At 42.5% G+C, this 14,194-nt stretch overlaps 1 protein-coding gene across 4 annotated transcripts in view; it reads right to left on the bottom strand.

Moving 5' to 3' along the window:
* spri (Src homology 2 domain-containing protein sprint) overlaps window positions 1–14,194 on the bottom strand; it is a 118,969-nt gene that overhangs the window by 82,663 nt on the left and 22,112 nt on the right. For 2 of the 4 annotated variants that reach the window (XM_086904763.1, XM_086904767.1), the window contains exon 2: window positions 5,382–5,567. In XM_086904763.1, coding sequence (XP_086760889.1) covers window positions 5,382–5,462 — 81 coding nt within the window. In that variant the 5' untranslated portion in view covers window positions 5,463–5,567. Of the gene's footprint in view, window positions 1–5,381; window positions 5,568–11,068; window positions 11,231–14,194 lie in introns of those variants that run through there. The other 2 variants (XM_086904756.1, XM_086904776.1) reach the window with 2 other exon arrangements.

The raw sequence follows: 14,194 nt of genomic DNA, 5'->3' as shown, positions 1-14,194 counted from the left end.
CCAGAGGAATCGGCTCGATTACAGGGGACGCAAGCATTGTTCCGTTTACATTGTTGTACGTAGTCGATTAATCAGCCATCCATCAGGTTGAAAATCAATCGTGTCCCGAGGGTTGTCACGTATTATCCCTATTATCTCCCTCCTGATTAGTTTCTCCATGTATCCAAGGAATCGGGATTTTTTAACATAACAATTTCATCGATCCTCTCGAATTTACCGTTTTCGTTTCCTTCTCCGCCAGCGCACAAATTAAATAACCGGGTTCCAGCGATACAACGCGCGTTGTAACAAACGTACGCGTCCGGTTGTGTATCTCTCGCAGCCGCAAAAGTCGAACGTTCGGTGGCGCTGCAAGAATTCGTTTAATAGGGGCGGACCGGAAGCGGATCATTTACACGGTGTCTCGATCGAAAGGGGTCTACTAGCGCCTCGAGGGGACTCGATCGTTTCGTTTCGTTTTTAAAATGGAACGAAGGAAAAGAAATTCGTTATTACGTGAATAAGTACGTGAATGGAATTTGTTTTCGATTCGAGCGAGGATCGGCGATGTCGATCGCGTTCGAGGTGTAATTTTTAATCCGACTCGAGTTTCGAAACTGCGGGTACACGCGGTGTGCAGCGACAGCTGCGCCCGATCGGGAGAATGCTACGCGTTTCTCGTGGCCACCATTTATTTACCAGCCTCTGTGTGTACCCAGGAACGAACGCACGACAACGAGGATGATAAGACGGCGAGAGAGAGAAGGAGAGGTATAGCCGCGCGTGCACCTTCGTGTCTTCGTGGCCGGGAAAAGGAAGGGAAAAAAGGTTTCGACGAAGACGCGTGAATCTAAGAGGTAGAACGCGCGTGACGCGAATGTGGATTGTCGAGGGAGCGATCGATGCTGCTTATGGAACGTTTAATCTCGTTTAAACCAAATATCATACGATTTCAAAGAGAGAAGGAAAGTTTTCAACGCGCGAGAGATATATAACAGATCGATTATAACGATCTGATTGAACGTTTTTCTATTCTATCTTATTTCACCGTGTTATTCTTCGATTCGCGTAGCGATCGAATGCAATTACATTGACTCGGTATATCAGATTTAGAAGTGAAAAAACACAGCTCGTATACACTTCATCCCCATTTCTCTTGATTTCAATTTCGATCGTGATGCAACACGAAGGCTGATCAATTTTTTAATTTGATCATTTTCAAACTCTTTTGTTAAAAAAGGGAAAAAAAAAACGATGCGAACGAGTTAATCATTCGCAAGTGGACTTTCAACGTGGGATGCGACAAGAAGCTATCGGGCTGGATTCAAACGTTGCTCCCGTTTTAATCGAATCGATTGCGTAGATTTCCGAGGAAATTGCTATTTCGAGCACACGCTCCATCAAATTAATTAATCGTCCGAGAGTTTGCGTTATTTCGTTCGTGTCGAGAAAAAAGAATCAATCGAGGATCCACCACTTGATTGAAACAGGGGGAAGAAAAATTGTCGATTTTTCATTTGCTCGTAGATGTTGACCAGCGAAACACGCATAGATAGTGAAACGTGCGAATTCTAATAGAATCTCGGAGTTAAAAACCAATTCGAATTCGATCCCATTATCAGGAATCAATTGTTGATTCCTCGACAAATGCGATAGACGTATCGAATACACACAGATGGATAAAAAGGAATTCTAAGAGAATGGAAAATCAGTCGAATCGTTCGGTCCTCTTACCAGGGAACGTTGATTCCTCCTTTCTTCGCAAGAAGATAACGCAGAAGAGACACTTCCGTTTTCTGACAGACGATACAGTCCACGATACAGAATTTCCTCTCTAAAATCCGGTAAACACTATCTATCTGCCAGCAACGTCCAGTCTCGTTTCGACGAGTCGCACAACCACGCTAATTTCACGACGCGAATGACGCGGCTTTTAATTGCATTTCACGCGACACGCTCGACGCGATGCGAGAAAAAAGTTGGGTATAAAAACAGAAGGGGAAAAAAAACTGGATCGAACGAATTGGTTTTTTGCCACGATTCGATCGAGACCCCGCATTTCCAAACATCCTTTCTTTCGATCGATCAGATATTTATATATATACTTTTTCCTTCGAATTTCAAACGTGTACGAATTTGAAGAAAGTTTTTTTGAAGGATTTCTTTTTTTTTTTTTTTTCCTTTTCAATAATCTCTCGCGTTTTCTTCTCAAATATCGATCACGATGTTCTTTTTTTCTTCTTCCTTTTATCTCGTAAAAATGGAAGAATGCAGGATGATTTCGGAACAAAGTGGCAAAAGTTTCTTACGATTACGGAGCAGGTGAGTGTACTGAACTTTAACGCGAATGTGCAGCGTTAGTAGACTCGGGAGCGTGTACTACTCGTGTGGCTGGGAATCGATACGAACCGACCCATCGTTCAATTTCCATAGCAACATCTGAGCCCAAACAAAAATGATTTCGTCCCTAATTTAAACGAGACGGAATCGAAACGGGCGAGAAACGATTTCTTGGCAAATCTTCTCGATCCATCGACGGCCATCGCTTTTAACTCGCGTTCTCTCTATTCTTTGCTTACGAATTTCCATCCCCAACATTCGTTTCTATTTCCGTTCTATTTCATCGCGAGCGAAGAAGAAAAAGAGGGAGAGGAATTGCTCGCCAGAATGCAATTTCTCCGGGTTTTTTCAGCGAAAAAATTCGCTCGAGGGTTGACCACCACCCGCGGCTAAAGGTTTCGCCTTTAAGCCGTCGACTTAAAGGGGCGCTCCTTCCCATTCCAAAGGTGGAAAAATATAATCTTACGACGGCGCACGCCTCCACCATCCAACGATGCCCTTCCAAATAATTTAGCATCGTTTTAACCCGATCGAACCAACGATTTATCGGTTTCTCTCCTCTCCCTCCAACCTTTTTTCCACCTCGACGGACCTCGCTCGTACAACTTTAACGTTCCCCTTCTCCCTCTCGCGCTTTCATAACCGAGTAAAGAAGAAGAAGAAGAAGAAGAAGCTCGCTCCGATTCCGTCGAAATAAAACGGATACGAAGTTTCTCTCTTCCCTTCTTCGATCGCCGGGCTTTTAATCCCGATAATTGAATCGAACGTGAGAATTCCAAAGATTTTGCATTTTCTCTCTCTCTCTCTCTCTCTCGATAAACGTAACGATGGGAGCGGAGTCGCCGGCTAATTGCGGCGAGAGATCGAACCGTGGCGAAGGGAGGATCGAAAGTGTATCGGCTGACAGGAAACTTTCTAGACATTGGAACCGATGGCCTTCGATCAAAGATGCACCGGGTGTCGAACAAGCATTGTCCTACCTTTTATTGTATACCTCGTCGATGTCCAAAGAAGGTGATAAAATTGTTTGTTATCCGATCCGATATTCGATGAGATATCTTTTTCCTTATTTTCGTTTAAATTTCGTTCGTTAATCCGATCGATTAGCAAGTTTTGTTTCATTCACAGTTTCGGAATATCGGGTGGATATTCTTTCCTCCAACGATTGCAACGCGCGATAAGGGGAAGAGCGTTTCGAGGACACCGTGTAGGGTGACTGGATGGAAAAGTAGTTGGGCCTCGAGGACGAAGTCGGCTTCCGCCGAGAATCAACCGGTATGCAAATGAAGCTTAAAGTCTCGTCCGCCGATCTCTGAAAGCGTAGAGTGGCGGATCGATCGCCGGCGCTTAATTGAATTAATCATCGGATTAAGCCTTCCTTTGACCTCTGGAAATCGTTTTAAGCCTCGGCGAAATTGAAATTGGATGGACGTGAGAAAAAAAAGAAAATAAATTTATCGATCTGGTTTTTCACGCGAATCCCTGTTCTATTCTCGACGAAAAGCGTGCCTCGCAAATGCATTTCGAAACGCGTTGCGTTATTAATTTGAAAGAAAGGAAAAATTGTAGTTGCAAATCGAGAGGAAAAAGAGTTTCGTTATTATTGTTATTAAATTTCGAATTTCGTCGTTAAAAGAAAGAAAAAAAAAAAAGGAGGAAGCGAGGAGAAGAAAAGAAAAAGCGCATTTTCTTAAATGCGTTCTTGATGGCGACGTTCGTGAAAAATAGCGGTTCCGTGACCACTTTTGAATATTCCAGCGAGCATTAACTCGCACGTGTTCCCATCGAAACGCATCCGTTCTTATCCGTTCGGCAGGTTGAAACGTTCTTAAGCTTGCCAGGGACGGTAAAACATTACCTTCTTCGAAGATTCTTCGAAACCAGAGAGAGAGATTAAGAAATTAACGCGTGATTCGATCGTTATATTTCAACGAAATATAACGCGTCTTCCTTCCTTCACGTTCGAAAGCTTCGGATCGGAATTTTAAAAAGCGGAATTAAATCGAAGGAGGAAGGATTTTCGGCTATCCATCACGGCTCGATAACGGACAGGGAACGGAAATGAAAGGGAAACACGGGCAACATTAATTTTACATCGGTGCATGAGAAAATTTGCATCGAACGAGGAGGAGGGGTTCGCGCCGACTTTGCCGTTTTCGTCCTCCTTTCGACGACGCCTCGCTTTTTGCATACCTTTCCTCTTCTCCTCGCCCCTCCTTCGCCCGGCTATATTTCCCCGCCGTTTATAAAATTCCAGCCACGACGACGACCGCCACGACCACGTCGTGTTCCTGGTTCAATAGCGAAAAAATGGGAGAAGGAGACACGCGAGGATGAGGGGAGAGAAAAGATGCGCTCCGTTAATGGGAAACGCGGCGGAGAATGGCTCGCGCGCGCGGTGAAAATGGCCGCGTTACGCACTTTTTGCGGGGGGGGGGGGAGTGGAGGTGACGGCGGAATAGAGTAATTTCGAGCGAGTGTAAGTAATGGGGGGATGGAAATGGCGATGGAAGGGAACATTGGGGGCGATTTCCGCTCGACGAGTAAAATTTTGTGGGAAAAAAAAGGGAAAAGAAGGTGGAGGTGAATTTTTCGAAATGTATTTTATCGATCGACGAGGATGAACGAAGAACGAAGGAGATGAAATCGCGTTGCAACGCGTGGCGAATAATATTGTGGGGAAACTTTTCCACCTCGAGTTCCCTCGAGCATCGACGCCTTCGAATTATACCAAGGCGCCACTTTGTTTCCGGGATCAAAGTCCGCCTCGTTATTGTCGAGACGACACCATACCCCCCGGAATAGAGCTGCCCTGCCTCTGGATATCTGGCCGAGATAAGGACAAGGGGTATGAAAAGTTATTTGGACAGCGATAGCGCGGAAATTTTTCCCTCCCCGCCGAGATTAGGCGAGTCGAGGTCGTCCGCGGCGAGAGCGTTCCCACGGGATTAAACTTGATAGAGAAATGTTTCCCGACGAAGCGCTCTCTTTTTGCTACATCATTTCGCCAAATTTGGCTTGGCACGCGATCGAGGAAGGATCGATGAATTTTTCAAACTCACCATCAGATAACTGGAAGCATTGCTGCTGGTGGATTCCCTCTTCCGCGTTGGCGCCACATCCCTCTGTACCAATGACGTCATCTTCTTATCATATTAGTCGTCAAGGTGATCGACGCTTAATCGTCGTTGAACACGATTCGATTCGTAATTCGACGCGTTGAATACCGCCAGCCAACCTCCTCGTGTCTGTAACAGTGAATCCGCGTTACTCGTCCAAATTTCTTCTCGTTAAATGATAAAAATAAGAGAAGGGCGTGAAATTATCCGATTTCTTCGTTTCGATAGTAGGTTCGACGCCTATACCGTCAAATTTCTCTTGAAAATTATTCGGATTGCCGCGAGGGACGAATATTTTCTGCCGTCAAATTTGTCCCGACTCGTAATTTGCGGCGATATTTCATCGATTTGAGGCCGGCCTCGGGGATTTAAATCGTAAGCCGCGTTAAAGCGGCGGCTTTACGGAATCAACCGCCATTTGTTTCGCCAGGTTTGGATTAACAACCAGCTCGGATTAAACTCGCATTCGAATCGTTTACTCGAAAATAACCGCGAGAAATCGCGACGCCAACTTTATTTAAAGATGGACATGTTTTTTAACGGGACAGTTGCTTTTTTTCGCGGAAATGCTGCTGTCTTTTCGTCGAACGTGATCCACGTTCCTCACGGTGGATGCTGGAATCGAAGAAAGATTCGAGATAAATTTCGAGAAATAAAGAAAAGCGTCCGAACGAACAAAATTCCCGACTCGTACAAACCTCTTCTCGGCTAAAATTCGCGTGAAATTGAATTTTCCGCGTTCTCAAGCTCCCCCCCTACGCGGGTTAGGATTTATTGTAAATTCGCGTTTAACGCGATTTACCTTTATCCATAGCCGCTCGATGCTCCTTGACTGAGCTTTTCGGCCTCTAAATTCAATTCACCACACTTCATGGTGAATCGAGTACGAGGGGAGAGGGCTGGCTGACAACAACGAAAGCAAATTCTTCCGTGAAAACGTTGCCAACAATGCGGTAAATTATACCGCATACCGTTTATAGATATCGAGGGTTATATCGGTCAAAATGCGATTAAGGGAATATTATATTCCCTTCGCTACCTTTCCCTTCGCTTCGATCGAAGAAATATCTCGGTCATCCGCGATATTGCGAATACTTCGATCGCAACGATTTTTTAAACGATCGAGCTTCCTGGATATGTAATCGAGTCGAGTCGAAAGAACAAAGAATTTCCGGACAAATTTTTTCTCTTTTTTTCTTTTTTCTTTAAAAAAAGTGTTCGATCGAGGTGAAAATTCCGAATTTACGATACATTTTCGAGAAAGTGGGATTTGAACCGATTTGTCGATAACCATCAAGCGTTTACCATCAATCCTCCCCTGGTAATCGATCACATCCCAGGGGATCCGAATTTATCTTCGGGGAGTTGTCCTGTAATATCAATCCGCCTTTTTTTTTTTTTTTTTTTATGATTCCACTCGCCCTGCTCGATCCCTGCGCGTCCGCACGTGGACATTAATTTACGAGCGGCGTCACATCGAAAATTCATAATTTCGCCGAAATTCCGCGGCTTTAATCAAGCCATCGATATTCATTGCTCGCTTTAAGCCCCATTGGGATGCAAACCAACCTTTTTTTTTCATCAACGTTTTTCTCGTATTCTCGGGGATGACACGGGGAAGAAGAGGGAAGAAGATAAAAAAATAAGATAGAAAATTTTAACTAACCCGCGAGATTTTTACACGAGGGATCGGAAAAACTTTTCATATTCCATTTCCACTCGAAATATTTTATTTGGATTGTTATTCGGATAAGAAAAATGTTTAATTAATCGTCTGGATTAATTATCCCGTAATTTTCTCGTAATTCGAACGCGCTCCCATGAAACGTTTCGAAGTAATCGTCCATTGGTAGCTTCACAGTTATTGCCCTGATTGGTCTCGATTAAAATCGACTTGCGAAATCGTCTAAACGATCCACGCCGATGACATCAGACGGTTATAAGAAAGGCTATGATGGACGCGTTCGATGTAACACCAACGTGTTTTGCGCAAGGAAAAAGGATGAATAATTCACAACAACTTCCGAATAGAGATGATCGATAGATCATTATTCATCGATCTATCGAAAGCGTGCACGGATGTTCGACGATTGAAATAAAGACGATAAAATTTCCTCTCGCGAACCAATTTCCTTTCTTTCTTAAAACGATTCATCGGTGAAAGGAACGCAGCCCCGATTTGAAAGGAAATTAATATTTTCATCCGTGCGTTTTTCTCTTCCTATCGTGTCACTGGATACAAAACGATCGTATCCAAATCTCGATGCACGATAGAGAATTCTAAGGATTCTTCTATCGATGCAAAACTTTTTTTTAATCTCTCATCGATACTAGGTTAATTACGATTCGTAATTTTCGAGTAGTTAAGATAGCTACATAAGCTAGACGCGTACATAGACAGTTTCGAAAATATTTCACTCTTAGATTATCCTTTACGTAACAACTTCGTAAATGAAAATAATTTTTACGATTTTCAATATTCGAGTTATAGCTGTTTCATTACTACGTAGCTGTAAATAAAGCATCTAAAGTGGGGATAACGAAGGATCCTTGTTGCCCCGTTCTACGAGACTTCTTTTCACCAGTGAATGGTAGATCGCCGATTATCCCATAAGATCGAATCGATCACCACGGTTGGGATTAGAAATACAGGGAAACTCCATTTGTGAAATTTCACGCTCTGTTTATCGAACGTTAATAATCCATTCGCATCATCGATGTGACCATCATTTTACGAGCGTTATCGATCGATCCGATAACTTCATAATTTCATCATCGATAATTCAAAATTGTTGGATACGCCTCGAAAACGTGTTTCGTTTACAACGACGCAAAGCGCATCGAATAATCCTCTTCTTATTCGTACTTATCCGTACTTGCGCAACGAGGCAAAAATGTCGAGATTACGTCCGAGGATTGATCGACGGTTCCATTGACATCGGTGTCGAGCTTCGTTCGTCCAACCGAGGATACGTTTCGCTTTCCAGAAAAACCTCCTCCCACTTTTCCTACCACTTTTCACGTTTCTCGCCAATGACACCTGCTCCACACAGACTTTATTATTAAATCCCCCGTCCCCCGTCGTTGAAAACGAATCCACACCCAGACGGCAATCCCCCTTCTCCTTTTCTTTTGATTTCGGAGGAGGTGACGAGCGCGGAGAACTCTGACGTGTTTGGTAAATGAGTTTCGACGATGAATATTAACGAAGAGAGAGAGAGAGAGAAAAGGAGGGTGGCACGATTGATTTTTCGCTTTCCTCGATTCCCTCGTCTCTTTGGTCAATTTTAACTCCAATTAGATTTGTAATCATTTTTCCCTTCCCAATGAGATAACGAATCCATACTTTTTCGCTCGTAAGAGAAAGAGAGGGATCCGATCTCGATCCGATTCACTTTGTCAAATTTTTATCGAATCCTGTAGAAAATTGCTCCATTTTGTCCGGGACGTCAAGACGGGCGAGTCAATACACTTACGCGTCGAAAATACGAGTCCCTCCGTTGAGGCGAGCGAGTATAAAAATGGAAACGTTATATCCCTCCCTTCTTCGACGAGAAACTTGGATAAAACTCGCGATACGCATCTTTCTTGATCGCGACTATGGTAAAAAGGGAAAAAATACCGTCGCAACGAGTGGCATCACCGTTCAAAAATTCACTTGGAAGGAAGGAAGGAAGGAAGGAAGGAAGGAAGGACGAACGAGATTTATCCAATCGTTGTCCCAAGTTATTAGAATCTTCGTCTCGACTCTGTGCAAAATACGAGGATGCATTTATCGTATCGTCGAAAATTATATTTTACGGAAGATCGATTGTTTGGAACGATTTTTTTTTCTCTTTTTCAATCCTCTTTCGAGGTTAAAAATAATTCCTCCATTTTGAATATTTCTTCTTGTTCCTTTGAGATTTGATACGCGACGAAGGACGGTATGAATTAGCGTAAATTGGTCGAACGGTTCGACCCGCATACACCCGTATGATCCTCGATAGAAACGAACCTTGACACGCGTCTTCTTCTTCTTCTTCTTCTCTCGTTGGAAAAAGAAATTTCTTCCTTTAATACCTTTCACGTGAAAAATTGCATACAAATGTCATTCTTAAAAAAAAAAAAAAAAAAAAGGATTGGGAAACGTTTCGATTGTCGAGCAACGAAAAAGAAACGAATACACGTTCTACTGTAAAATACTCATCACCACGCTCGAGAAAAAGTAATCTTTAAAATTAGATAAGTTATTTTTCTTTTTTTTTTTTTAATGTAATTTTATAAATAAAATATTAACACGAGATTCGATCGTTTCGAAGGACTAACTCGATAACGAATGGTACACGCGAGTGTTGCGATGTAAATGACTATTAACGAAACGAGATGTTAACCGTGCAACAACTAAATTGAAGCAATGCGGTTTCTTTATCGTGGCAGGCGAGAGGGGAAGCAGTTAAGAGAGGCTAAGAGACAGACGAAGCTAAGTAGGCAGACGAGTGTTGGTGTGTGAAACGATAAGTTAGCGAGCAACAAGCCTGAATACACATTTGAAACACGCGCTCCCTTTTCATTATGTTTATACACTGGGTGATTCAAAAAACAGAAAAAAAAAGAAGCACCGTATCGTTGATTTCAAAAAAAAAAAAAAAAAAAGAATTCAACCGGGGAAGAAATTGTATAATAGAATTAAAAGTAGTAGAGAAAAAAACATCGAGTTTCGTTTCTCGTCACACGTGCATTTATCTATCGTTAAATCGATCTAAGCGTTTCCGATGCTGCGACCGATTCCTGGCAATCAACGCGATTGGAACGCGGTGGAAACTCGTGGCGTATTATAAATAATACGAATCACGATCGTCCAATTCAAAAATGCTCGAAAATCGACTGGATATCGACAGCGTCTCTTTTTCGAGGAACGAAACCAAGGCATTCCGTGCACGCATCGACCGTGGTTCCTGTTCAATCGATCGTTCTCTTGCTCACCACGGCTCAGAAAATAAAATAAAAGAAAGAAAGAAAAGAAAAAAGAGAAAAGACATCTCGAATCGATGGCACCGCGTCGAACGAATAATCATCGTTCCTCTTCATTCCCTTCCAGGTATATTTTATCCACGCGTGTAACGAGAAAATGATCGTCACGGGATCGTTGTTGGCCTTGTCAAAGGGGAGGGGGGGAGAAAATTGAGCGACGAATTTTAAATACGACGAGAGAGAATTTGCGTCCCGTGAGAATTTCGGTTTCGATAATATCTCGTTTTACGAATGGCCGATGTTTACGCGTCCCGATATTATCATTTCGCCTACGTTGTCGTCCCTCGTAGATAACCAAGTTTTGTTTACTAGCCCGATCGCGCGCTTACTATCGTCGCAAATTATAATATTAATCTTCGTTTATTACGCGCATATAAAGCGATAAATAAATACGAAAAAAAGATATATATACGCGTATGTAATATTAAATTGAGGATATTCACGCATTCAATTCAATTCATGCTTGTAAAGTAATACAACGAAATAGAAATAGAAATTTTCTTTCCCAACAAACTGTGCGTTACGACATGTTTTTTATTCTCCAATATCCAATATTTTTCCGGGGTATATTGCGGGAAAAATTTATCAAACGAAGAAAAAGAAAATGCTCCACTTACCCGACACGTGTCACGCACCAATACCGACGAGTTGAGCCGCGTAACAGCTTCTCGAAAAAAAATCTGCAACGGAACACGAAGACACGCGTCGGCGCACAAGTTAGATAGAAAAAGAAAAGGAAGGAGGGGAGGGAGAAGAGGAAGGAAGGAAGGAAAAAGAAAGAAAAGGAGAGAGAAGAAAGATTAGAAAAGACGGGACGGTTTTAAGGGAAAGACGACCGGTGGCGCGGCGACGTGGTCGTCGACTTGGCCCAAGCACGGTCACCGAGACACTGAACCTCAGTCCTTGCCCTCGAAACGCTCAGGTGGCCCGCCTTTGCAACGTAAACACGATCACGATTCAAAATTCAAAATATTTCTTTCCTCCTTCTGCCTCCCTCCCTCCCATCCTTCTCGTTTAATTTCTCGTCATTTGTTTTCGCGGATCGATTTTTTCTTTCTCTCGTAAAGAACAAGTTCTCTCTTCTCTTTCGCGAGTTTTCTCTTTTCTCTTTCGCGAATTGATCGAACAAGAACGATCGCTCGTTTTTAACAACGCGTGGACAAATTACGTGGAATTCAAAGATCTCTCGTTTCTCGATTCGATCAGGGGATTAAAAATCTTCTCTTTTCTTTTTCATTGCGTTGTCCATTCATATTTTCTTCTCCTTTTCGATTCGTTATGGTGTAATTCCCTTCCAACGTCGATCCCAATGCGATTAAATATTTTCCAAATGGATATTCGAAGTAGCGAAACGAGTTCAAACAATCGTACAAATTATACGATTCGAACGAAAATCACCGAGAGGAGAGGAAAGAAAAGAAAAATGGCGCGAATCTTGTCTCGAAATTGGACGAGATGCTGCGGAAGAAGACGACGACGACCACGGAGAAAGAGCCCGGCACCACTGGGCTCGCGGTATTCACATGCACATCATCATCGCCATCAACCTCCTCTTCATCATCACCACCACCACCACCACCAAAGTATTTGCCTGCAGTGCAGACAGCGGCGCTGACAACGCTGCCCTTAAAATCTCTCTACTTTCACGAGCCTCGTGTGTCTATATTCTACTCGAATACTAATAATTCGTTAATTTTAATTTATTTCGTTAAACTCTCTCTCTCTCTCGTAAATGAGAATGTACGTGGAATACGTATGGAATGATGCAAATTATGACGACGATGATATCACGATAACGATAAAAACGTAAGGGCAAAGGGAAATTATTTCGCTTTGTCTCACTGGAATGGAATACACGGATACGCTTTGTCCCGATTATTATATCGTAAAATTACGGTCGAAAGAGAGATGTAAGCGGAGAAAAAATGTACGGTCTCTTCTCGAATGTACGTAAGCCGAAAGAGGAAGCGGCGGTGCAAAATTTCGCAGGCAAGTTTTCTCGCGTCACCTTGCCGCGAGATTCTCGAGCGGACAGGCTGCTGCGTGGAGGAGCATCAAAAATACAGGAGAGAGATAGCGGTGGAAAGAGAGAGAGAGAGAGAGAGAGACTCGCGTTTCGCTGGCCGCTGAATCATGCAGTTAAAATATACCGAGTGTACGTTTCGTACACTCTCACGGACACTGGTGGTCATTAAAAAAAAAGGAACAAATCGAGCTTGGGATGTTTATTAATAAACGAGGTTCGCCGAGGTTCGAGGCGTGGAATAAGGAGAGAAGTCGTGAGGGAGGGGAAGAAGAGTTGCGATAAAATTCTCTTTACGAGATTCACGTTTACGAAAGCGAGAAACTAACTGAGTTAAGGATCGTGATATGAAATTGTATTTTTTTGAATCGTAGATAAAAATCGTTTTTTCCCCCCTATAATATATGTTTGAGAAAGAAAAGAATATCAAGATTATCGAGATTTTTAATTACACGTAATCGCGTGGCGGAGAAGAATCGTTGCTGGATAATTAATAAAACGAAGAAACACCACTATCATTAATTCCACCATTGTCTACGGCTAATTATATATCGGTTCGAATGTTTTATTACGCAATCCCATTATCGTTACGTAAATTCTACCGATGAAATAAAAATCTTCGAATCACCTGCGGCTAATATTAGTATTGCGTAATGGAACCACTGATGAAAATTACTTTTGTCGAAAAACTTTCGACTCGACTAGCATCTTCGACGATAAAAAAAATTTTGATCAAGAATTTAAATCGATCGATAAATTTTTTTCTCTCTACTCAATACTACCCAATTGCTCCAAAAGAAAGGTAATCTAGTGTGCGCTCTCTAGTAGGATAAATAAAATCGAAAACTCGATCGAGAAAATGTAAAAGCCGGTCGATGATCGTGTAATACAATTACGCATTCGAAAGTAATTAAATTAAAAAACGATCCTCGCTAATCGGCGGGTGTCGAGCTTCATTACGAGTCATCTTTGTTCTCTTTTATCCCCTTTATTCGAATTAAGCGTGATTCCGCGGACTGGAGATAAACCGATCAGACTCCCTCCATCGAAAATAATTCGGTATAAATGGGTGCTCGGATTTTTCCAGTGATCGATTAGGAAAAGAATCGTTGCGTATAAACTTTCGTTCGTTCAACGTGTCGGGTACAGAAACGCAATTATCTTTGTTAACAGATGCTCTCTGTTAATATCCATCGATTGAATTCTCGAAATGAAAATTTTACGCTCGACATAATATCGACATAATCCATCTTTTTGTCTCGTTAAAAGTTACGTGTTTCTCTCTTTCGCGTAACTTCGACTTCGTGAAAGAGAAAAAAAAAAACAAAAATACTTTGCGAATAAATAAAATTAGAGACGTTATGGTTCCCTTTGTTGCCGAAAATGATTTCGAATACGCGGCGTATTTACGTATTCGCGTGTAACCGGTAACGTTCCGCCATTTCCATCCGTATTTTCCACGCGTTTGGACTCGTTTCGAAACGAAACGAGGCGTTACATAATTTGTTAAACGGGCACACACGCGGCCACACGCGTATAATTCGTAAGCGTGAAAGTTTTCGAGTGATTGGGCTTCGGTACGAAACAAATTCCAAGTGCAGTTTGTTTGATAGGAAAATATACGGATTGGTGGTGGAAAAAAATCGGTCGAGGAAGAGGGGGAATCGCGCCTCCGCGGCAAAGATTATTTCGAGAGCAACGATTTCTGTTTGTTTATCGT

This window comes from Apis florea, unplaced genomic scaffold (assembly GCF_048593485.1).
Source record: "Apis florea isolate Af1SG1 unplaced genomic scaffold, ASM4859348v1 contig_1615_pilon, whole genome shotgun sequence".
NCBI lineage: Eukaryota > Metazoa > Arthropoda > Insecta > Hymenoptera > Apidae > Apis > Apis florea.
Note: the sequence above shows the minus strand (reverse complement) of the source record. Positions and strands in the feature narration are given on the sequence as shown.